General features: G+C 35.2%; 1 protein-coding gene across 2 annotated transcripts in view; it reads right to left on the bottom strand.

Annotated features, from left to right (window-relative positions):
- Spt-I (serine palmitoyltransferase subunit I) overlaps window positions 1–27,278 on the bottom strand; it is a 40,667-nt gene that overhangs the window by 8,014 nt on the left and 5,375 nt on the right. Inside the window, exons 2-8 of one of the 2 annotated variants that reach the window (XM_081761806.1) lie at window positions 17,269–17,376; window positions 15,097–15,192; window positions 12,187–12,349; window positions 9,877–10,009; window positions 9,070–9,199; window positions 6,736–6,933; window positions 2,982–3,093 (exon numbers count right to left, since the gene is read on the bottom strand). In XM_081761806.1, the coding sequence (XP_081617932.1) occupies window positions 2,982–3,093; window positions 6,736–6,933; window positions 9,070–9,199; window positions 9,877–10,009; window positions 12,187–12,349; window positions 15,097–15,192; window positions 17,269–17,376 (940 nt within the window). Of the gene's footprint in view, window positions 1–2,981; window positions 3,094–6,735; window positions 6,934–9,069; window positions 9,200–9,876; window positions 10,010–12,186; window positions 12,350–15,096; window positions 15,196–17,268; window positions 17,377–27,278 lie in introns of both variants that reach the window. The other variant, XM_081761805.1, reaches the window with a different exon arrangement.

Raw genomic sequence — 27,278 nt, 5'->3', positions numbered from 1 at the left:
ACGCTGTTTTTTTTTTTTTTTATTATTTTATTTTTTATTAGTATTTTTTTTTTTTTTTTTTTTTTTTTTTTAAATAAACAACGAGTCAGTGATTATTGCTCTGCGTGCATTTCATCGGTAATTCAACATTAATCTGAATAGCAGTGTTCCAAATCGCAATCCCATACTGTTGTGCGTCAGAAGTTTCGGATACACAGATGAAAAAGGCTGACTAGAGAATTTTCAAGTAATTATTCAGGAAAATGTGGTCGAGACAAGGGATCCATCCTCGAACGGCTAAGGTACAGGGAAAAGAATATTTAATATGGTAAGAGAGTGAGCTATGAAAGTGAAGGTATTGGACACTACTTGTTAAATTTGGTATGTACATCAGTCTCGAAAAACACACATGGTCAAGTATGACGTCCGTATCATAAAAGGGTGACTATATGGTTGTAAAAGCATGGCTGAATCTAACTGGGTCCTTGTGATTCTGTAGGAATGGTTGGCTGTGGCTCCAAATTAAAAAAATATAGTTTATTAACCGAAGCCAGAAGCGAAACTAAAGTAATGATGATTGCAGTATTTGTTGTTTCAGCTGCACCATGAGGTAAGAAAGCTGGGTACCAATGCCCTTAATTTGAAGATAAAAGTCAAATCTAAGTTGTTCATGGTTAAGATGAACTGAGCTAATTGGTTGTCAGTCTGTAACTTTTAGGTAGAAGATAGAATTTAGGAATTTCGGATCTCCTTCGAGTAAGGTACAGGATGGTAGTTTGAAATAGGCAGGCCATAGCTTGCTAAATAGAACTGGATTTTAATACGGGAATCATAAGTGAGAACTCTGTCAAAAAGGTTGCCATTAAAAGCAGATGGAAAGCCGCAATCATGTTTTGATCGGTAGTCTGGCTAATAAATGACGACTATAATAAAACCTTCACCTGGAGCGGATAATAGTGGAGTCAAGAACAAAATCCCGAGATTGTCTTGTGCCTTCCACTAAGGTCCCTTAATCACTTGGAAATATTAACTTTTCTTTTACTTTAAATAACAAATTGCTGATCCAATTTCCTGAATTCTCCATGCATAAAACAGTAACAGAATTACTTGATGTAATACCTCGGCGTTATGGATTACTCAGATTACAGTCTAATGCCATATAAAACTTACCACACGCATTTACTACAGATCTCTGGGAAAGTGCTGCGCCTATGACTCTCACTAAAATCCTAATTTGCCTAAGTCGTTGGCCTATTGCTATTCCTATTCCTAATCACTATCTTGTATCTTACTCCAGGAACACTTAAAATTCTCTTCTAGCTTAACTCTTGACTATCCATATCAACATTCACTAATATTATTCAACGTTCAAACCACCAATTCACCTGTCTCGGAATACAAAATCAATCACAATAGTACATTCAACTACCACTTAGATGTAAGTACCCCGGAATTTTTCACGTAATTATTTAGGTCCCTCAGAAAGAGATAGGAAGCCACTGAGATATTCACCCTGTCTGCTAACTGCTACTCGATCTTAACCGTTTATCACACCTCACAAAATCTGGTCTGTTTCCCATATACCTACTTTTACGTTTACCAATTCGTGTTTTTATTATTTTTACTATTATTTGTCCGTATTCTCTCCCATTACTGCAGTTACTTTCTGTTTTATTACTTCATAATTTATATTTTATATTTCTCAACCCTCGTTTCTTTATTCCCTTATTATTATTTTGCATATACATATAGGGATGATAGAATAACAATAGAAAGAAATGTTGAGGTTTCATTAAACGCTTGCAGGGACATGGGTTTAGAAGTAAATGTAGAGAAAACATTAAATGGAAGTTCGTCGGGATCGTAATACGGCAAATTATGGATGCGTTAAAATATCAAATAATACTTTGATAAAATGAATACTTTCAAATATCTAGGATCAATATTAACAGAAGAAAATCACATTCACGAAGAAATTAAATGTCGACTAAAAGCAGGAATATTTAACGGTTATTTAATAAAACCATATTCGTGTTATTATTCAGTTCAAAATCTCTTGTTGTTGCGGAATATAAAGCTTAAAATATATAAAACGATAATCACGTCTGTTGTTTCGTACGGCTGCGAAACATGGTCGCTTACTCTGAGGGAAGAACAGACTGAAAGTATCTGAGAACAAGATTCTGAGACGAATATTCAGACCTAAGAGAAACGGGAATGGGGAATGACGCAAGCTTCAGAAGGAGGAACTACATAATTTATACGCTTTATCAAACATTGTTAGGGTCATAAAGTCTAGGAGACTCAGGTGGCAGGTCATGTAGCCAGAATGGAAGAAAGTGGGAACGGTTTCAAACTCTTAACTGGAAGATCAATCGGAAACCGACCATCAGGAAGACCTAGGCGCTAATGGGAGGACAACGTTAAAATAAATCTCGCAGAAATACGAATACAAAGTAGCAATAGGAACCAGTTGGCTAAGAATAGAAGTCAATGGAGAGGTTTTGTCAACCTGGCATTGAACTTCCGGGTTCCATAGGCCATAGAGTCAGTTTATATTCACCCTCATGTACTCTTTCCGATAAACCCATTCAATTAGGCTTTTTCTTCTTTCCTTCTTCACTTTCAACCTGACAACCTCATCATATGACTGCATGCAATACGCGATCCCGGAACGCTTCACGGTTACCTTTCTGTTTTATTTTTCTTTCCTCTTTCTTAATACATGATGAAGCGTTTAGTAAAAGCACTTACGTAGTTCATACTACTATAGTTTAAACGTTGTTACTAAATGACAAGGGAGAAGCAGGCAGAAAAGTGACACAGAACAGAAAGGTATGTGTGAAGTGTTACAGCAAGGCGCCATATTGGAGAACAGACACTTTGCAATCATAAAACCACACTGCGAGTAAATGGAAGTTCTAACAAAATAAACTGGAAAATTCAGTAACCACTAACAAGAATGTAGTATGCATGAGAAATCTTTTGGTAACTTTACTAACCCAATCCGGAAAGTCGCTGATGTTCCACAATAAAAGACGTGCCTGCGCAAAATCCACCAGTAGAGCTGAAGGCCCATTCTAAACTGCTTGATATTAAATCCACATCCTCTACCTGACAGACAGAATAGAAAGTTAGAAAAATTCGTGGAAAAAATCAAATCATAAGGTATAAACTACTACTAGTATACACACAAGTTACATAGAACTCCATTTAAGTACCACCATTAAGTTGTAGTGGTAACTTGAATTCGATAACTCTGGTGCATGGGGTCCTTGGTTCGATCCTAGCTCGCGCAAAGTGAGCTTTGTGATCGACAAACACCATGTGCGTGGGTTTTATCGGGGTTCTCCCGTTTCCTTTCATTCCATCATTTCATTCATTTCTCATCATCACAAGCTCCTTTAGCCTGGCTGGCATAACCACGAGACGTAAAACTTAAAGATTTCATTTTTTGGATTCGACATATATTCAAACTCATGCTACATATAGACATAAAATTGTCACTTAACACTTGAAGCACTTAGAGGAATAAAGGTGTTACGTTACATTTTTCGAAACGTAGAATTCTGGCGGTTCATGCACGTGTTATATCTTAGTTAGTCATGATACATAAGACATCATTTAGTGAGTCCTCGTCCCAGTGAAGAGATTTGGAAACGATGAAGGGCATAAATTAACAGACAGTTGTGGAAGTCCATTTTTCCGAAATGTACAATTTGTTACATAACACCTTTATCCTCGAACCGCTTCAATATGTCTTTGAACATGAATTCTATCTGAAAACAAATTATTTCGACACGAAATTCGAAGACTCTGCTCTATCTTCCCACAACAGCACACTACTTTTTTTTTTTTTTTTTTTTTTTTTTTTTTTTTTTTTTTTTTTTTTTTTTTTTTTTTGCAACAGATCACTTTACAATACGTTTAAGAATAGTTCTCAACTGATATTGTGTATTTAAGGTAATATGAACTCCAAGTTAACCAAGGATGAACGAGTGAGCGTAGTGTTAACATAAGGAGTGCTAAGAACTACACTGAGATCAATTGCAGAGAAGTTTAACCATCAAGTATCAACAAAATCTGAACTTGAAGACGGGAAGAGAAGCTAACAGTGAAATGAGTTTTAAAAATTATTAATTTTGAAAACATTCAAGAAATAATTTGATCAATAAGCAATAAACCCAATCTTCTTTGATGCTGGAGACCTGGTTCAATTTTGATGGGAATTCATGTGCTTGAATACCATGGAAAACTTGGTAGCTCCATAAGATCTTGTGGTAGGCAATGCTTTGTCAACGGATTTTCTTGGGACTTCACGGTTATCTCCAATTAAGTCTTACACCATCTATACCTCAGCATATGATCCGTTTCCTTTAACTTACTAGGCATAAAAATATATGAGATTAAGGATCTTACTTCGTGGTTTTGAAGGTCCACATACACTATACTAAGAAACAAACAATAATAGAGGGTGCGGTCCACCGCAATACACTTTCCCACTTCTTATATTGAATAATACCATGTAGTTATTACCGAAACATATATTTACGAAATATGAACAAAATTATGATAGCTGTTTTGGAAAAACCTGTGTCGAAGAAAACTCACCCCAAGAGCAAACTAATCCCCCTGTGGATTTTGTTCTGCACAATGATTTATACCATAATGTAGGATCGTTAATCAAATATTATAGAGTTAATAATGAAATATTGATTTATGAAAAAAAATTGTTAGAGCAGTTTTCGAAAAGAAATATATATGTATTTCCATCTCTCAGTAAACTATCCTTATTTTTGAGGGCAGTAATAAAATTCAAAAACTCTCCCTAGCGAATCCAAAAAACTTAAAATTTAAAATCAGGTCCAGATAGATTAGATGGTACGGCCTCTAGGCAAATGTGCATAAGGACGAGTGGACAGACATCGAAAAATTACGTTCTCCGTATGTAGAGGCCATGAAAGGTGTAAATCAGTTGAAATCTCGAATTAGATTTATTTAATGATCACCCTACTTCTTCCCTATCGTCGCTCGAAAGTTTATATGTATATCCAATTGATCTTACATGAAACTACATGTAAATAATAAAACTTCAAAAAGCTAATGAAGGCAAATCTTTAAAAATCGTAAGAATATTATGATAGTATGGGGGACAATCAAATAAAACAAGTCATGATACACAAATCGGAAGGCATGTAAATGGCTAACACTGGCATTTGTTAGGGACTGGTAAGTGACAGGGACCCTGGAAGACACAATACCAGCTACCATGTGCATATCAGTCACATGTTGAGTGTACTGGAAGTATGGTACGCTATACATGTGTTCGTCCAATATCAGCAATGGAGGCGAGCAAACGTAGACTGCTGAGGGCAGTGGGCGACACGAAATTCATTGTCGCATGGTTGATGTATATGGTAAACACAGCATTGCACGTTCGCTTGCGTCGGAGTGGCAGAAGATATTCCTAAAGAAATGTACAGTATGTCAATACAAGACAATGCTTGCTTAGAACAGGACAATCGTTCCATTACTCGTAATGTTAGTGCTTGGAACACTGCGGAAGAAATTTGTCTGTTAAGGGAAATTAGACACGATCCAACACATAATTCTGAGAAACCACGTACAGTATCAAAAAGTTCGGGCGCAGTGGGTTCCAAATCATTTGATGTAGGAACAAAAATATATTTAAGCGAAGTTAAAGATATCGACAACTATGGAACACACATTCAAGGCAAGCATATACATAAGAGATAGAATTTGTTTCGTTAGCAGGAACAGCTTCAGGATTTTAAATTTTGAATAGGCCAATGTTGTTTTATTTTATTTTCAATATAAATGTATGAGATTCGTTCTTTTGCAATTGGGAGAAATTAAAATAATTTATCCCTTAGGACCCCTTAATTAAAAGGTGAAAATTACATTCAACTAACACAGACGATTCGAGATATGTGAAAACGTCACTATTAAATTCACACGCTTTTTTTTTTTTTTTTTTTTTTTTTGTTTGTTTGTTTGTTTACATCAACTTCTTGTTAACACCTGATTTAAACCAGCCAACCCTGCTGTTGTACCAGTGCTAGATGTACATCTTTTTCAAACCACGATTATTTACAGTAACATTTTTGTGAAACTTGTATTAATATTATTTTATTAACTTTAATAACACTGAAGTTCAAAAAGTATCATTACTTTAACTAAGTTAAAGTTTTCAGAGCATGAGCTAATAAGTATTGCCAGCAGATTACAAGTTTGTATGATATATTACTCTACTCTTCATATTTATTCTCACAAGTAAAACAAAAAACCTTCCATACCCGTATTTTATTGCCACGGTTATGCCGGTTAGGCTAAAGGAGACAGTGATAATGAGAAATGAAGGAAATGGTGGAATGAAAAAAGTAAGAGGAAACGGGAGAACCCCGAGAAAAGCCAGGCACACGATGTTTGTCCACCACAAAGTTCACTTGGCGCGAGCTAGGATAGAACCAAAAACCCATGCACCAGAGGTGAACGCTCTACCACTGAGCCATCGCGGTAGAGCAGAATGTGGCAAAACGTAGCAGAATTGCATTTTCCTCTAAGATCTGTGGAATTGGAAAGGCAAGTCTGAAAGATCGTCTAGGTTTTGTGACCATGAATGTACAACTGAGTGTCTAGCACAAAATTCAATATTTTATCTTGAGATAAGCACCACATTAGTTTGATAATCATGCCTTAAGACTCAGCATTAAATGCAAATGAAACAATACTTACAGGTATATTAAAATACTCGGTCAAACCACGGCCATTGTTTCCCATTGTACCAAATGATATGTGTTCATCGACGAATAATCTTAATTTGTATTCCTTGCTAAGTTCCACCAGTCTTGGAAGAGGAGCAATCTCGCCACTGTTCATGTAAATACCTTCTACTACAAGGAATCTCCGGGTAACTTTTGCCTTCTTTGGATTCTATAAAGAAATATACATATTAACATTATTTTAATTCTCACAGAATGAGATAACAGAAGACAAATATAACTGGAAGGCAATAAACAAATCAACTCAGTGGTGCAACAACAAATTAAATTTATCACACACAAAAACAGTTTATATGATCCTACTAGAAAAACTGGAAGGAACGCAACAATAAAAGTCAATAACAAAAATATTAAGAGTAAGAGAAAGGAAAAACTTAGGTATAATTATTGATGAAAATTTGAACTTTGCTTAACATCAAACCCGTAGCAGAAAAAAGGTGAACATTATATAAATTGGACAAGGAAGACTTCAACTACCTTTTAAGATCCTAACGATGTATCATAATCATAGCTCCATCTTAGAAGCAATTATGTGCGTCGATCGAGTGTTTCTGGTGTCTTCAAGCCCAAAGATATGCATTAATGAGATCATGTGATGCGTATAACAAACTATTATTTGTTAGTAGCTACTAGTATACAACGTATTTATTTAATCGTAATAAAATATTGGCTAAAAAGAATAGAATGTTGTACAATAAATACTAGGAAAATGAATTGGATCTAGGGGGAAATAGAGGAAATGAAATAATTAGTAAGGCGTAAATAGAAAGAGATTGTTCGAGTACTGCAAGAACATAGGTCTCTCCCCAAATATACAGGAATACTTGAATTGGATACGTGTAACCAAAGAAAGGGTAGAAAACCTCACTGGATATGACCATATAATACCACATTACACAGACTGTGTCTAGCTGAAAACATGAACTATGAACACTACAATACACTAGGAACGCAATTGCCTATTCTTGATATATTTTGTTCTCCATTATTTTCAAAATAATAACTGCCAAACAGAGATGTTTTATGAGATGGAAACTTACTACCAAAACAATCACACAAGAACGATAATAATAATACAGTGGTTGATTCGCTTATATTGAGCCGAATTTAAATGTGCCACTTACCTAGAAAATGCTGTATTTCCCCCAGTGGTTGTGTTCGATCTGCACGCCACCTCTACCGACTACCCCTGGCATCGAAGTTTCCATTGTACGTAATTGAGTTGCAGCTGGACCAACCATGGGTATTGCATCCCAGTCCTCTTTACAGGTTTTTCACAGGCCGGAGACGGTGCGAACTCGATGATGGGACAGGCACCGTATGAGGGAAAAAAAATGAAATGAAATCTTTAAGTTTTACGTCCCACGGTTATGCCGGTTAGGCTAAAGGAGACGGTGATGATGACAGATGAGTGAAATGGTGGAATGAAGAAAGTGGGAGGAAACGGGAGAACCCCGAGAAAACCCACGAGCACGGTGTTTGTCCACCACAAAGTTCACTTGGCGGGGCCTGGGATCGAACCCGGGACCCCAAGCACCAGAGGTGAACGCTCTACCACTGAGCCACCGCGCCCCCCCGCACCGTATGAGGAGTCTGAAAGCACAATAGTCCATTGGGCTCGCATCTGGACTCTTGACAGGGAGGTCAGAGAAAGGAACTCCCGCAATTCCAATTTCCTGTTCCATACCGCGATAGAATTCCATTGATGTTCTCGCCGTGTGGCTGGATTCCTTGTCTTGGTGCAGTTCAATCTGTTTCATGTCTCGTTTGTACGATGCTGGGATCCCATACTGGTACATTTCAGTCAGGATTTGAGCCTGGTAGTACGCAGCATTGATTTTGACGTTTCACTTCACCTTTCGGGGCGAAGTTTGCTCCATTACGAGAAACCGACCACAATCATGATCACTTTTGGAAAACGGTTCAAAGCTGCTTGCTTCGATGTGTTCGGCCCAGGACTGTGACGCAAATTTCCGTGTAATACGATTCATAGTGGTACATCTACATAAAAATTACGCACTTGACACATTTCTACGATGAGCGACGCAGTGAACATAGCGTTTAAAAGGGCCACAATGAACCCTTCCCAGAATCTGTCCAGTTTCGGCGGCATCAGATGCTCTACTACATGACTAACGATATATTGTTGCTTGCCTCATGGCAATTTCAAGACGATGGGTTGCGATTGCGTGGCACTGTTGCATATTGATTTCGGCTCAATATAACTATCAACCTCGGTAATTATAAAAACTGTAGATGTGGAAACGAAATTTATTCCATTCAATACCTTTCTATCTTCTTCTGCTTGTTCCAGAAGTAAACTTTCTAGATGTTCCATATCGTTATGATCGAAGTATTTAATGTCACTTCTTGACGCATCCAAGCCCTTCTGAATAGCGAAATTCACATTACGATCCCTGAAATATCAGAATTAAAATTGTACTCATTATCCCTTCAGCAATGCTTTCATGAAATGAAATGAAATTAAATTTTTGAATTTAACGTCCCATGATTATGCTCTTTAGACTAAGGGAGACAGATGGTTAAGGCAAATGAACGATGTAAGAATCGGTAGAATGAAAATGTGGTAGGAAGCTGTACTACTTCGGGGAAATCCATGGACATGATGTTCCCCACCACGAACTTACTTGCTCGGGGATCGAACCAAGGACTCCTTGTATCAGAGGTAAGCGCTCTACCACTAAGCCACCACCCCGCCTACCTAACGTTTCGAGACATACAAACGTATTAATTGTTCGCTTTCTTTTTTTATAGATTTAACAACGTAATATTGCATTATGATATACAGTGCATCTGATACTGCTCTGTGCAGCGACGCGAATTTACTTTTACTTCGTTTAAAATTCCTCATACTTCATACTTGTATTTCTTCTATTACTACAGAATTCAACAATAAATTCTTTATTACAAAATGGTATTAAATACAATTAATTGTCTATGAACAAACGGAAAAGTTATATATATATATATATATATATATATATATATATATATATATATATATATATATATATATATATAGAGAGAGAGAGAGAGAGAGAGAGAGAGAGAGAATTATACACATAGTACTTACACAAAAATTACATCATTTCGCTTTGCATAGGCAGGAATGGCACTTGCAATAGTAGAAAAACCGTAAGAATAAACTACAGCCTCTTCTGTATTCAAAAATTGTGCTAGCCTCTGCTCCAAATCTAAGTGGACGTCTGTAAGGAACAACAACAGTGAAACATTTTACAAAAATAAATAAAATTTTCCAAGTGGAACTACATGTGATACTTTTACTTTAAATTTTTCTGTAGCATCGTGTTACGAAGAAAGGAACTTACTATTAAAATAGGATCGACACCACTATTCGTGTTTGTATAAGGTGTATACTTCCGGTAACTTCTTGAGATCCAGAACAATCCATTACAAATTTTCACAATGACAAGAATTTACATATACGTATGTATTGATTTCTCGAGATATTTGCGTAAAGTACCATTTTTAATCTTCCGAAATGTAACCTACAATATAGTAAAGTGTACTTTTAGCAACAGATCTCATTAACTTTAAATCAGACGAAGTACTGTAAAAAATAGACCTCTATCCAAAATAATGAGCATTGTTCTGGAATGAAGAAAAAATAATAAAGATGACTGAGACTTTTAGTTTAACGTCATACATGTAGGTTAATGAGTGGTGATAATAACGAGAATCATGATGCAAGAATATCTAGAATGAAGATAGTGTAAGGAAACGGAAAAACCCAAGGAAGTCCGAAGATACAATTAATATATATTCCACCATTTAAATAAAGAAATATGGCCCTACGCTATGTAAAAGCGTTAAAGCACACAATATTTTTAGTAGGGATGGGAAAAACAGTTTTTTTTTTTATAAAAACCGGAAATCGGTTTCTAGAAAAAACGAAATCCAAAAAACACATTTCGGTTTTCACCGAAACCGGTTTCGGTTTTCTTTAAAACAGGTTCGGTATTCGTCAAAACTGGTCTCGGTGAAAACTTTTGGAAAACAAAACTATTTCTGTGGAAACGGAATCTGTTTCTGGAGAACAACGAAACACTATTCTGGTCAGAAATAGAACCAATTTTGGTAAAAATCGGAATCGGTTTTGGAGAAAACCGGTCTTTGTGCCCACCACTAGCTTTAAGACTGTTAACCTAAACACTGAATTATCTCCTAATAGCAACCATTTCTGAAACAAGCAATTTTAGAAAGGGTCATTCAACGTCAATTCAACCAAAAATTTTGGGGAAATTTAGCCGAATATATCAGATTTGGATGAAATTTGGTAGTGTTATAAAAATTTTATGCTGATTACAAGTGTGTAAATTTTATTGCAATAGCGTCAGTAGTTCAGAAGTCATTGCATTTCAAAAATGGGAAGAAAATACACTTTTAACAGTCGCGACACGATATTTCCCCGTTATGGAAGAACACTAAAATAATCATATTTTGGATCCTATTAATACCAGAAACATTATTCTTTCTTTATTCAGATTGTCTTTAAGTTGTTTACCATTAAAAACATGAAAACTTTCCTTAGAGCTGATAGAAAATTTATAAAGTCATTTGAAAGGTAACATTTTAAGAAAAAAACTAGAACACCATTTTGTAAATTTCAAACCTTTATTTCTCAAAATCCCCATCATGGATTTCAATGATTTTTTTTTTTTTTTTTTTTTTTTTTTTTTGAAAGCTTATTACATCTAGTTTCACATATACAAAAGCTGTGATGGGCCATCCAAGCACTGAGGAGATATTCCAGTCAGTGTTGCCAACTGATTGCGAAATAAACATTTTCCAGTAACTTCCATACGATTTAACATATCCACACCAAAATTAGTATAAATACTCTTCGGTATCCTAGCAACACGTCTGTGAGCATTACCACCCCTCCCAAGCAACCCATGGAAATTCATGATGGGGATTTTGAGAAATGAAGGTTTGAAGTTTAGAAAATGGCGTTCTAGTTTTTTTTTCCTCTCAAAATGCTACCTTAAAAATGATTTTATAAATTTTCTATCAGCTCTAAGAAAAGTTTTCATGTTTTTAATGGTAAACAACTTAAAGACAATCTGAATAAAGAAAGAATAATGTTTCTGGCATTAATAGGAACCGAAATATGATTGTTTTAGTGTTCTTCAAAAATGGGGAAATATCTGTCGCGACTGTTAAAAATGGATTTTCTTCTCATTTTTGAAATGCAATAACTTCTGAACGACTGACGCTATTGCAATAAAATTTACACACTTGTAATCAGCATAAAAAGTTTTATAACACTACCAAATTTCATCCAAATCTGAGATAGTGGGTTAAAAACCTTGGTTGAACTGACGTGGGATGACCCGAAATAATAATAATAATGAATACTAACCTACTGTTCCATAGAAACCTCTTGGGCCACACGATCCTACACCATATTTACGAAGACACTTTACTGCAGCTTCTTCTATTTCTTCATTTTCAGTAAACCCCAAGTAATTGTGCGTAGCCATATTCAAACAGCGATGTCCGTCGATGTCTATGTACTTGCCAACCTGATAAAGTAATTGCAAAAAATGTAGAAATCGCTTTTACAATTATCAGTAAACTAAGGTACCAGTTTACACCGTCTTGACTTGATTGACTTTTTATTTCTTAGTTTCACTCCGCGATTAACAAAATACGAACTACGTAGGCTGAGATCCGAAAAGAAATTAGGGTTAGGAAATGGAACGCACATTTCTTATTATTTCTCACCGGTAAGTTTGCTTGAAGGACTGGCCATCTTTCATCAAATCACTACGATTACAAGTATATATTATCTCACTAGCAACAATTACACTTTGCCTTTCTCAGGCATTCTTCTCATTTACTTTCTGCACCTGAACTTCTTACTTTGCATTCAGAAATATATAATACACTTTCGTACAGTTCATTACATTAAGTTGAAATGACTTCTAAATAACTATTTGTCAAAACTAACAAATCAGTCAGGAACAGTGGCATCTAGACACGATATGTGCAACTTTTAAATATGTGCATAGAAATTTGTGCCACATAGACTGGTGCAACTTTATTTATCTTGCTATAAAAATATACTTGAATAGTTTAATCGCAAATGAATCTACACCTCTGTAAGATGAGAAGAGCAAATTCAGTCCGCAACTACAGCTTCCTGCTGTTTGAAAAACTACACAGTAGTAAAACAGCTGCAATACTAATTTAATTTCTGATGTCGCTGTCCCTATAAATTCACATTCATAAATACAGAATACATGAAGATCATTTAGAAAGAAGACTAGATGACGAGAGCTGAGCTCTGACAGATAGAGTGTGTTTGTGTGTGTCTGAAAATGAAAACTGCATCACGTGTACTTCAGCAAACCACGGGTTGAGTATCACTGCTGTAGCTCTCTCGCTGCTGTCAGATCTTGAACAAACGTACTTTATTTAGACTTTGGTTGCAACGCAAAAAGTATAGTGTGAGTTACTTGTTTGTTTATTCATTTATTTTATTGGTGTTTATTAGAATAAAATAGAAGAACACAAATAAAATCGAAACTTAAGTGGCTCCTGCAAGGAAAGAAAAAAAAAATGAGCAGAAGTTTGGTAAAGCTGAACTTCTGAGGACCCAGGTCCATATTTTCCTTTATAAATTAAGAAAATCTTTTGTGGAGAGGAAAATGGAGGTCGGGTTAAAGGATTTGTCGTGGACAACTACATAGTTTTCACATTGACACCTATATTAGTGAAAGACATTGTCTAAAATACTTGTTTTTATTTATATTATACATATTTTTGGGCATGGAAGGTATCTATGGTCTCAAAGTTAGTCATGTATGAAAGATGATGTCCCTCGGCGAGCACACTTTTCGGGGAAGAGGGAAGCGGCCTTGGATATGTATGTTAGGTACTATCCCTGCATTTGCCTGGTGTGAATGAGGAAAACCCATGTGAAATCTCACTCAGGAGATCAAACTCGTCACAAAAACGTGTAATTGCCAAGTGTACATGAAGTTCCATTCCAAACTCATGCTTCCACTGACCTGAACTTCAGCGACATTTTAAAACGTGAAATACCACTTTGAAATAGACTACCGTTTCTCACACGTCAAACGTGAACCGGTCACCTTGTTTCACTAACACGTCATATGTCACGTGTTACAGCTATGAGAATACCGACATCTGTTGAGGAAACACCATACTATATATTGTAATAATTCAATTCGATTTCGAATATAATACACAGATATCGTCTATTGAACTGTGTATAAGGACTCTTCATATTTTGATGTTTAACTCACAATACACCTAATTGTTATATTTTCATTTCTAGGCACTTATTTAGCTTCATACAACCCACAAATGACGTTTGAAACTAAAGAAAGAGATTTCATAAAGAAGCAGGTGCAAACTTGGCCTTTTTTTTTTTTTTTTTAATTTTCTCTGGTGCGTATCATTAAATCAGGCGGGTAAATTATGTTTCTTTCAATCATGCCTGGATTAAAAGTTATCAAAACATTCTGGACGCTACTGGCTGGAAGAGAAGAGGATTCTAAAGTTGGCCATCTATACTGACTGACTTCTTATTCTAAACTTGCAAAATAATAAGCTCAGCTACTTAAAATAACAGAAAAACTTTAAATGTTAAACTGTCAAGAAGATAGTTCTATTTCTCTATTGAAAAAATAAATGAATAAAAAATAATAAAAAAGAACGTAAAAATTTTCGGCGATATGAAAACTTAAAACTTACCACTGTCAAGTGTTATTGTTTACAAAGCCTCATAGGAAGGACTCCTCTTTCGAGCTCTTTGTCTCGTTTTAAGATGTAATTTGTCCGAGCTCAGCTGTCATTATCTAAACAGTAGGTAAATTGTTTGAAGTTTAACGATCCTTCTCAGAACCGGGGCTATAAGATATAGCGTTACAATTTAACGTGAAACTAAATCGTCTACGTACTCCCACAGAAATTCAACTCGGGGTATCTCACACTAAAGAAATAAATTTAGAGAAAAAAAATATATATATATATATATAAAAGAAAAGATAAATAATAAACTATGAGGGAAGTTCTTTGGAGATATTGTGAAATAAAAGGCAACTACATCAGGCGTAAGCCACTTTACGAACACGCAGTCTCAGTAAACAATAAAAAACAAGTTTCTAAATATAAAATAAAATGTCACGAACTTAGTATTTTAGAATATAAAATGTCATGGTGAATTTACATTTTTCTATTCAAAATTTGGTAAGCTATAGACCTCGAATAGAACCAAATTTGAAAACAAAAGATCTTTTACCCTTCCATTGATAATATGAGGAGACAAAGCTGGATGATTCTGAGGTACATCCCCAACCAACGGCTCAGGTACCCATTCTTCAATTAATTCCTCCTTCTCCTGGAAAAGAAACCACTACTAATAAAAATTATACCAACAAGTATTGCTTAAACTAGGCCTACTAATTACAAAAACTCAGGGCAATCTTCAATTACTTAGAACAGGAAAATACTTAAGATCTCTATAAAAATGGAAACTATAAAACTGACATAAGAGTAGGGGAAAGAAAGTGCTCTACTCTGTAGACGCTCTTACAGGAATAAATGAATGATCTAGATCTTATTTAATTTCATTTCATCAACTACAGCCATTCCCTTCTGTAGTTATGCAACAACGTACACCACACCAAAAAACCCTTCGCCATCTTGATTCTGCTCAAGATTTCTATGTTCTGTCGAAGAATTTTTGTTACTCACTGGAACGTCATTCCATGTGACGTGAGTAGGATCCAGCTATTCGAACGGAATATCAAGGAATTCTTCACGTCTTGTAGGAAAATCTCTTGCGCCGCCACGAAAACATCATGAATCATGAATTTTCGGATAGAGCAGATTATAAGTTCAAGACGATGACATGTCGCCTAAGCTCAACAGATAGTAGTTTGGATATTCACCTCCAAAGTGTAATTTCTCACGCTTTCGGCAGCCTGTAACTCTGAAACTATATGACAACGAGGAAATGCTTTTTTTTTTTTTTTTTTTTATGAGTCGATTCACCTCTCAAGCGTTGGCAACCATGCGCATTAACACCCTTTATGTATTACAGATCTATTTCAGCAAATAGATTCTTCTTAGAGCAGAACGTTATTGTAGTCAGTCACCAGGTAATTTGTTTGAATCGAAATGTGCACAATGCAGTCAGGTCACACTATTATTATTGTATCCACATCCAAATCTGAAATTTGTATTCAGAACGTATGTGTATCTAAAATGAAATGTGTGAATACTAAAGTATGTATTTATTAATTTTAGTGAAATCGGTAATGAAACCTGTATCAAGATTTCCTTTACCTGTGTTCAATTTTGAATATTTTGTCTTTATGTAATATGTTTCAAATACACTTCTTTCGATATTTGAGGTAGTACGGTGAATTTTCAAATCCTGCACCGAGTGTTTGTCACTTGAATGTGTATTGATAAATCTGAGATAGTTACTTTGTTCTATCGAGAGTCCCTTATGTATATATAGTATAATAATACGATACAACATTCTGTGAACGATAAATGACTAAGAACAGGTAACATTTACGTAATATTCTCAAATTACCATTATTGAGGAGAAAAAAAGTGACCATTGAGGAGCAATTGCGAATAATGACTTACCATTATGAAAGCAATTTTCTTCCTCTAAGGATGAGTGTTAGAAAGTAACGCTTGAAATATTAGGAGAAAAATTGGTTGAGGAACACTAATAGGTAAGTAATTTTGAAATATTATCATGTGTTTCATATGTTTGATAACTTATGTCCAGAATGTTTAAAAGAACCATGATAAAGGTGATTTAACGATACTAATGAGGCCACTGAAGCTCAATGGAAGAGTTCACATAGGTTTACATGTACAAACCCTGGTCGTAGCACATGGGCTTTTTATTTACTTACAAATAAGGTTTCAGGTAGAGCTATGACATCATTCTACCCTGGAAACAATGAAATATAAGAAGACATTTTAAAGGCATGTCAATGAACATCCAATATTCATGATACCATCTTAGCATTTGCCTGGTGGGGCTGAGGAAAAGATCAAAGAAGATCTTACTCAGAACGCTGGTCATGGGATTAGAACCCGGGCTAACTGACCGCAAAGCGAGAATGCTAATCATTCATCTACGCAATTCTCGAGAAAACCGCGCATGCACATACACGTGGGATACTCTCAATAAAATAAGTATGTTTCGTTGCTAACTTTAGCCAAAATTCTACAGCTGCTAAAAGATGAACGATAATACAATATTAGTAGAAAGGAAAAGTGGTAAATAAAACAAAGAAACTTAAAAAATACTATACGATCCTTGTGTATTATAAAGCCAGAGACCATGTACCTTATCTCTAAATCACCGTAACTCCGAAAATAATAATAATAAATACAAGAGTACAGTTATATAAAAATAAATTAATTGTCAAATTTACATTACCTCTTCTGTGAGTTTTTGCACTTCTTCTGGATTGTAACTTTTTCTAAATATCAGCCATAAAACCCAAAGCATGAGCAACGCTTCTAAAACCAAGTGATAAATGGGTGCCTGTAAATAAAAAAAAAATTTCTATTCGAACTCTATTCACCACCACATTACACATGTTAATTAGATAACCATACTACAAAACCCTATTTTCTTAAGTGGGTTATGAAGACAGGAATCTTAACTTATAGCTCTATATGTCATACTATCATACGGAAACCACTTAGAGGAACAGATTGAGAATCCAGAAGGAATAAACCCGAGTGGACGTCAGGCCATGATCGAACAATTATCTTTAACAGACATAGCAATTACATATTTCTCACGAAAACCTAATACACCTTCGTTTACCATACTTTCCGACTCAAAGTAGTATTCATATCAGACGTAGTCAATATAATCAATATGTGCCTTTATTTCCCTCCACACATTTTCCTCATCTACCTAGAATGAAAATATGTATACAAACTCCTCATTTCAAATAAGTAGACACGTGACCCATTATTTTCCAAAATTCAGTTTTATGGGAGGGAAGGTGGAATTTCTGTACCTGCTTGAAGTGATGCCACCTTAGAGAATGTCTATGTCAGGGTTTCAATAACTTGAAAGATGAGTTACAATTGCAGCTAGATAATGAAATGGAAGAGTAAGTGGGTGTTTACAAATGCAGTTTAGTAACATTTACCAAAACCGCAAATGACTTCGTAGAATTTTTGTGTGAACAAGTTGTTGACTTTGAAGAGATGATCTTTCACTGCATGAAAACACGCACATTATTATAATTACTTGAACAAGAACTTTGAAGAAAATGAGATTTTGGTATATAAGAACTTTGCAGAAAATTATTAGTTTGCATAACAAGATAGACCAAGTGTTTTCATTAAAACAATACGCAAGCAACTATTTTTCCAATAGCAGTCTACTAGAAGGACCAGAATGATAGAAAATACAAAAGTATTGTATGTATCTCTAAAAGGCTGAAGCAAAACAGTTGCATACAATTACTTCAAAGGAAGATTATCTGTCACCTTAGATTTGTACTAATTAGAGATTTGGGTGGAAAAAAATACATGTTCTTGACTGATAGAACGTATCAAATACATGCTTCAATATAATTACTCATCTATTTGTATTCCTTAATGCATGACAAACTTCGCTTACATACACGAGTAACTTATAACGATAAATTAATCAAGCTTAATACATGTTGTACAGTGAGACCTTCACGTTGCTCGTTTTAGTATCAGTAGACATTTCAAATTTATGTACACAGTAACTCACTTTTAGCGTGAAGAATTTCTCTTTCTATGGAAAGGATAACCCAAACAACTGGCTTCCCCTAAATTGATAAGCCTCATTAATCCTCGTTAAAGGTTACTCGTATATAACCAAAATATTGGAAAGTTTATTCTGCATTATTATTAAGTATTCTGGTTTCCGGCAGGTCCTGGCACTAAAGAAAATTTTTCGGATTTGGTCATCAAAATGTCTTTTTTTTTTTTTTTTTTACGTTTCTCGATCTGTAGCTTCATCTATTAACTCCCAATATTTTCTTCTTTTTAATTCATCGATCAGTTCTTGTTCTTTATATTCCTCGCTTTCCTTCCATCTTTCCTCTTATGGCGGTACGAAGGCGACAATTTCTTCGCAAGATGTGTCCAATCCAATTGGCCTTCCTACGAAGGATGCTGGCTTAAAGCATCCTCTTCTCTCTTATCCGTTTTAAAACATTTTCGTTTGCTAGTCTTTCCGTCCATCTTCTCCATTTTCTTCCAACAACACATTTTGAAGCTCTCTAAATATTTCTTCCGTAACTTCCGTTATGTCCAAGTCTCTGAACCATAATGTCCAATGCTCCATATATAGCACTTGACCAACTTCTTCTTAAGTCCAATATTGAGCCTGCTAGTTATGAATGATCTTTTCTTGTTGATTGCTTCTTTAGCTATGGCAATTCTTGACCTGATCTCTTTGGTGTAGTAAGTGTCTCTCGTCAAAATACTTCCCAGATACTTGAAATTATCGACCTCTTCAAGTTCTCGTTGTTCTACTCTGACCCGTAAGGGCGGCTTTCCACGGGATATTCTCATGACTTTCGACCTTTCGATGTTAATTTCCATTCCATACAGTTTTCCAGTGTCAACTATTTTGTCAATCATCTCCTGTAGTCCTCCTTCGGTTTTAGCTATTATAACCATATCATCAGCATACTTGATCCTGTTAATTATCTGCCCTCAATCTTGAAATCTCCAATTCTTATTAATGCTTCCTTCACTAATATTCACTGTAGATGTTGAATAATTGGGGCGACATACTACATCCGTATGTGATTCCTCTTCCAATCTACATACTATTGGTTTCCCCTTCATTCAATCGTAACTTTACTCGTTGTCCTATGAACAGATTTCGAATGAATTGTCGGTCTCTCCAATTCACTCCGATTTCTATAAGTTGATTGATTGATTGATTTTTGAGTTTTACTTCCCGTTCAGCAGCGAGGCTATATGAGACGTGGACCTACTGATTAACGTGGAATCCGAACCACATGCGATTTCTATAAGTATTTTCAGAAGTTTCGTCCAATTGACCCGGTCGAAAGCTTTTCGCCAGTCGATGAAGCAAAAACAGAGCTCTTCCTTCACATCAAGAACTCTTCCCAGAATCCGAATTGATCCTCTTTTAACCGCTCTTCTATCTTACTTTCCAGCAGCCTGTTCAGTAGCGTGCAATAACCTTTACATTGTGGGAAATCAGGCTAATGGACCTGTGCTCGCTGCACTTCTTTGCTTGCTTTTGCGCGCGAAAAAACACAAATAAGTGGGTACTTTAGTTATATTTTTGTGATCGTTTAGCTGTGTAGTTTAGAAACAGAAAGAACTCAAACTTTGTCACCTTGTTAATGATTTTGAAGTCGCGGCGGAGTAAAATTTCTATAAAACTGTCCATTAAAAAAATGTCTGAGATTGTCTCGGTGATACTGTGGAAAGTCTTACAGCAGCCCTACAAGATGAGATAATCACACCACACAGCTGTTTACAGGGAGTGATGAAACAATGACTGTATACAATTCTTTTACTTCAAAGAAAAAAAGAAAAAAAACTGACTTCAGAGTTTTTTCCCAATGTCAGATATAGAGTTGTTAACAGAGATATTTTCAACATTTGTTAATAAATGCTATAGGAAACATAACTTAACAAAGAACGTGATACCCTGTATATTGAATTTTTGTGATCTACATACAGGGTTTCAGTGTTCTCTGACACTTTCTCTAGTTACGTCTAAAAATTGCAAAACTGCAGGTATTGTTATGATGTCAGAGAACACTGAAACCGTGTAACTGACTCAGAAAAATTAGATGGTACTTATATTTTCAACAAATGAACAGTCATGCAGTTTTACTATGTTAGGAGTAGAGGTGAAAGAAATGCTGAAACCAGCAGAAGTGAAAGGAGATATATATATATATATATATATATATATATATATATATGGGTGATTCCACGAAAAAGGGAAATTTTCTGTCTCGGGCATTTCTTCAAACTACTAATAGAAAGAACCACCTCATTTTTATTTTGTTTGGTAGTAACCGTCACAAAGTAGGTATGCCATGTATAACAGTTTGCAAATATAACACGAAACATACGTAAAAAATTAATTATTACCCAGATTTCTCAACACCGTGGGTTGTCACAGACTACAGTTGACTGATTTTAATCAATAAATTACAACTGAAGTCGCAAATCAAAGATCATTTAATGGTAATTAAATGGAAGAGAACATTTCAGTCTTTCGGTTTTATGGAAAGTAAACCTTTATAACGATTATTTTCGAAAGCTTGACTATGCTTCGTTTCTGTCACCTCTATTTAATCTCAACTCCATGGCATGAGAAAAATTGTCATTGCTCTCAACAGATAGCATGGTTGTCCACATTGGCAACATTCACAAGAAGACAAGGCAGACATGTTTGACTGAAGAACAGAAAAAGTTGTGTGCATGTGTTAAAAGCTATAGGAAAAATATTTTTGTGTGTGGAAAGGAGGTGCGTATATTAATTGATACTCAACACCATGGTATTTACTACTGAATGTATTTGTATGGTATATACCTACTTTCCCTTGAGAAACCTACGCCTTAATGTAGAAAATTCGTACACAATTACTCACATGTACTGGTTAAAAAGTGGGCCAGTAAAGATAAATTATATTCGATTTTCTCAACTCCATGGTGCTCAACTCCATGTCCATCTGAAAACTAAGGAATCCACGGTGTTGAGACAAGTTCACGGAGTTGATAATCCTGTAGTGTTTATGCTCATGCTCTTCCAAATATTTGTTCTTTCAATATATTGATAGAAATAAAGCTCGTTTATGGTCTAGTGACTAGTGCGCTCGCCTTTCGTGCGTGGTTCTGGGTTTGTTTCCCGGTGGAAACTCAATAATTAATGGTGTTTACTTCGCACAGTGAGGCAATTGAAAAACTCATTTGAGTAGAGATGTACTGAAACCTGATCGCGCAGACCATCACAACGGCCGTAGGAGCCGACACGCTGACCACGTGTCATTCACACTCAAAGGCCGGCTGGTGGGTCCTAGCCCATTTAAGGAGTGTTTCGCGGAAGTTCAGATTTGGAGCTGTCAGGTAGCCGGAGGTAAAACTTCAGTCAAGTCGAGATGGATGTGTGTGTTTTTAACCTATTGACGTCTCAATCTATAAGTATTATGTGCACCAACAAAAAGCTTTTAAAGAAGCAATAAGAAAAATATTTTTGTGCATGGAAAGCAGGTGCGTATATTAATTGATATTGGTTTATTTCCTCTCTTGATTGATTGATATTGGATTATTTCTTCTTAACTAATTTGTAACTTTTTCCAACTCATTATTTGTCACATATGAGTCTCAATAGAAGTTTATTAAAAATTCCGAAAAAATAAATTCGGTACGTACAACTTGGTACGCAGGCGTTTAACGAAAAAAAAAAAAAAAAAAAAAACCTGTTCATCAAAATCTTTCAATATCAATGAATTTCTTATATTTCTAAATGTTTCTTGTGTAATAGTCTATAAGAAGTAACATAGAAGGGCAATGTACAGACAGTCAATTTTATGACGCGGATCGGGAGGAATTTCTCCTGGCCCACTAAACCTGACGTTCAAAAAGTGTTGGCAGTTGACATTCTGTGTAGATTAGAACAGCCCTTCCCTGTTTCCTCAAGACATTTCCTTCATTGGAGTGGAAAATGTGGGCTACTTAACAAAGAACATCGAATTATCCAAAGAAAACTGAGAAATGATGAGTGTCTTACACTATCATTTAGTGTTCATTATACAGGGTGTTTCAAAACAACACCGACAACGTTTTTGAGGTGATTCCTAACACCAAGATAAGACAAAAAGTATAGACCAATCTGGGTGCACAAATGCTTCCTTTCGGAGTTATAGGCTGCCGAAAACATGAAAAAATGAACTTTAAAAGACCATAGCATAAAACTATGGGACCTACCGTAGTCGGGTCAAGATTTCACTTAGGAACTAGTATGTGCGCTATCCAAATATCCATGTTTTAGAATCCTGCGGTACTTCCACAACAACTTTTATAGAAGTAGTTGGTGAGTACTTCGGATTATATGCCCGTAGCCAAACTCCCACTATAAAAATTGCTTCGTGAGTAACTCAGGATTCTGAAACATATTTTTGGATAGTGCACATATTAGTTCCTAAGTGAAGTCGTGACCCGACTACGGCAGGTCTCATAGTTTTAGAGCTCTGAACCTTTAAAGTTAATTTTTTTTTTTTTTTAAATGTTTTCGGCAGCCTATAACTCCGAAAGGAAGCATTTGTGCACCCAGATTGGTCTATACTTTTTGTCTTATCTTGGTGTCAGATATCAGCTCCCAAACGATGTGTGTACTGTTTTGAAACACCTTGTATATACCAAATATACAAATAGACTTACCAAATGTTGAAAAAGTATTGCACTTTCGACGTGTTGACTTGATCACACAGAGAAGACAGACGGTTTACATAAGCTGAGAAAACAAAATGAACTAGACAATAGACAGGTTTAGTGACTACTTCATTTGTTTCGTAAGCTTATGTAAAACGTCTATCCTCTCCATACGATAGTCAACATATTGAAAGCGCAATAATTTTTCAATATTTGATAAGTGTATGCGTATTTCTTTTTTTTTTTTTTTCTTATTGTACGTCACTTTGGAACCTTCATTAGATATATTTTCATATGTCTGCAGTATTTTCTGGAGTATTTTTGAATAACAAATTATGATACGTGTCATCTAGTTTGTTAGAATTTTATTCAACATAAGGAGAATAATTCCAACTTACAAAAATTATTGGAAAATTATTTCAATTTTTATGGAGATTATAAGATTAATCACTTATAAACCAAAACTTATCATCCAGATGTATCACGTTTCTCAACTCCACAGCAATTTTCAACTCCGTGGGTGCTGAAAAGTTTATTATTTTTTATTTACTACACCAATAAGGATTCAGCGCTGCTGAACACCTAATTAACATGTACTTAGTAGTAGTGAGTTCATCTGAAATTTTTTTCGAAATAGGCAACCTTCAACGGAACAAAAATTTTCCAGGTGAAAATTTCCCTTTTTCGTGAAATCACCCATATATATATTGTGATAGCAACAATAATTGGTGGCTTGATCTAGTACTGGACAACACTAAGACAGATACGGTGCAAATCGAGCTTGTGTACCCTGCAGGCCCTCTATAGTTTAATTTCAGAAGTGATCGTGCATATAAACTGCAAGATCTCAGATCCTCACCCTGGCGCAGCCCAAACATCTCACTGACCGTAGTTACTACATTTCGAAGGAAGGAATGAATGCAGTAACCAGAGCTACTCAAAATTATCGTACAGCAAATTAAATCTATTTCCACGGAAGAAGGAAAAGTAGAGTATCTTCCTTGTAGTGTAGCGAAATTTCAGAATTGACTGCAATGTTCCTGTAACAAAATTCTGTCATTTTTTAAAAATAAATCTAGAAAAGTCTGATCCTATTGTAATTGCATGATATGTGTGTTTCTATGTGAATTTTCTTTATTAATTTTCAAACAAAACTTTGAATGATCTAGAATTCAAAATTTTCATAAAGTAGGCCTAATATTATACATAAAACTAAAATTAGATGCCCATCCCTTCTGTATCAATTCTTGGTTGAAATATGAATGATCTTGTCGATTACATGTATGCAGAAAACTGCGCTATATGTATTTCAGAAGGCTTCAACTGGGTAACTGCAACATACAAAAGTATGATACTTTGCAGTTCTTCTTATCTCACGTGGTAGTCCATGACAACCAAGTATAAATAAAATCACAGATAAGATCACATTGGCTCATTTCACATGGAATGACCCTATATCAACTTAGAAAACAACCAATGCATGTACGAACGTTACTTTCTATCTTGCAGAAAATCTCCGGGCAGGCATATGAAGAATACATGGAACTTTAGACATGTGCGCAATAGTTAATATACAAAAAATTAATATTTCTGAGTGACAGGTCATTTTGACTCGACGTCTGCGATCCGAGGAACTTGTTTTACTGAGGAGTAGGATAATTTAAAAATTTGAATTAAGCTGATAAATTTTTAGAAGAATATTAAGTTTAATGGAAGTTATATAACACACTTCATTGTCTGTTGCTATGCACACAATAATAGAATGCAATTTAGAACCATGTAACACAAAAAGGTAGCTTAAACAGGATAGAGATCTGAAGACGATCATCAACTGAAAACACAATAATAATAATCAAGAGATAGATCTGAACATAAAGTATGTCAAGGAATCACCACATTTGACAGAGAAATATATTCACTACCGAAAGAGTTTTACTGGTTGAAAAGTTGAGCAAAATGTAACACCACAGAAAAAGACAGGTAGTTCCTTACTATATCTCCACATGCATAATATGACTTTGTAATCGATGTCTTTTTATATCGCACACCTATTGATTTCGTTACAAACACTATTTATTGAAAACGTACGAACGGTTTACGTAATTTTCAACAGTAAAAATACCTACTTCTCGAGATAAAAATAAAACAAGCACAAATTAGCCTATCATTAATCTTTCAGTTCGACAAAGTTCGTGAATATACCAAAATACAACTTTCAACACCTACACTTTTGCCTTAATATCTAATTAAATCTTACAGGCTAAACGACACTATAACTAGTAACATAGCATAAAGAAGTATAAAGTGTGCACACTATACATTCAACATGTTGGAGATAAAACAAACTCTGGTCCTACGGCAAACAAGCGACCTACAGCGCAGCTGTAGCATCCAGACGACTGCTGTCTAGATTTGGGGTGCATTTCCGTCATTCAGTGGATAATATCCATATATTTGTAATAACATGAATTCTTGCACCAGGTAGAGGATGTACTTGAACCCCAACATATTTCCTCTCTGATATTTGTTTTGTTTTTATATAAGGAAAATTTAATACAAATAACTAGTTGAAAACTCCGTCATGCTGTGTTTGTAAAAAATGAAATTAAAAATTTTCACACTTACGATACATAATTATGTTCTGCAGGATAGAAAAAGCGGATGATTAATGGAAATGAATAATTTTGCAAGAATCGGTGGAGTCAGAATTGAAGAGAAAACAGGTGAATCCGAGAAAACTCGCAGACATGATGCGTTTTGTGTTATATCTAATTCAAGAAAATTTTATCTTGATTTGCCTCAGGATATAAATCTGGATATGAACATTTTGTAAAAAGTAAGTTTTTTTTCTTTTTTTAACGTTGAAAAATTACGTTTTCGTAAAATGGGAAAAGGGATGTCTTCGCAGACAAATTTCGCGTAAAACTTATGTATGTGATGCTCATTATGATGAGATGTGAAAGTTATTTTAAAGTATTTATTATTATTGTAAACGAGAAGCAGAAATTACCCCAAACAAAAGAAATTTAGCAAATGATACTTTGCTACACATTCAACATTGGCTTCAGGTTAAACAATTCCTCACAGGAGGACATGATCCGCATGTAAAAAGAGCAGTTCTTACTTGACCTAGTTTAAACGAAGTCGCGTATTTCGAACCGAGACTAGCGAACCTAAAACCCCTGCTAGAAATCTGTCAAGTAGAAGTCTCCTAGGAAGTCTGGACACAACCATAATAAACAACACTTATGACCATCCAACAAATAGAAAGGTAAGTTAAAACAAAGAAAACCTTACCCGGAATTGTGTGTGGTTAAGAAAGAGTTTTATTCTATTCAAGCCTCATTATTTTTTAACTTGATTTCTATTTATCGTTCATATGTGTTTCAAATTAACAACTGTTATATTTCCATTTTAACGCTACTGTTTACAACATAGTATATAACATACATATATATATATATATATATATATATATATATATATATATATATATGTGTGTGTGTGTGTGTGTAAGTGTGTCAAATATAAAAGTAGGAAGGAGAAAAATAGAACAGATGACTGGTTTTCGATAACTGGATTCGCACGTGAAATAAAAGGAAAGAAAGAAATGGGGAAAAAGCATTTAAAGGCAGAACAGTTGTAAACTGACTATAAAATCCGTAGTAAGTGCCAAAATCAAAATGTTCAGTAAAAAGCCCAGATTTTACTTCAGAACTGACGCCATATATGCACGCCACGCACATTCTTCTGGCAATTATTTGAACTACTTCCAGTGAGTACTAGCCTGATTTTAACCGTGCAGTGTTAGGCACATATTAACATTAAACCGAAATTTCCCATTTTTGGCACTTAGCACGAATTTCATTTCCAGTTTACAGTTTATTGTGTGGGTCCTTGCATAAAGAGTTGAAAAATACTCATAAAATGCTTTGTGCTGAGTATCATACTGTATGAAGCAGAAACATGGGCATAACCCAAGAGTGATCAAGAAGACAGGAAGCTTTCAAATTGCGGGTG

Source organism: Thermobia domestica, chromosome 6, assembly GCF_964235325.1.
Source record: "Thermobia domestica chromosome 6, izTheDome1.hap1.1, whole genome shotgun sequence".
NCBI lineage: Eukaryota > Metazoa > Arthropoda > Insecta > Zygentoma > Lepismatidae > Thermobia > Thermobia domestica.
The sequence above is the reverse complement of the archived record's forward strand: the minus strand, read 5'-3'. Positions and strand labels throughout refer to the sequence as shown.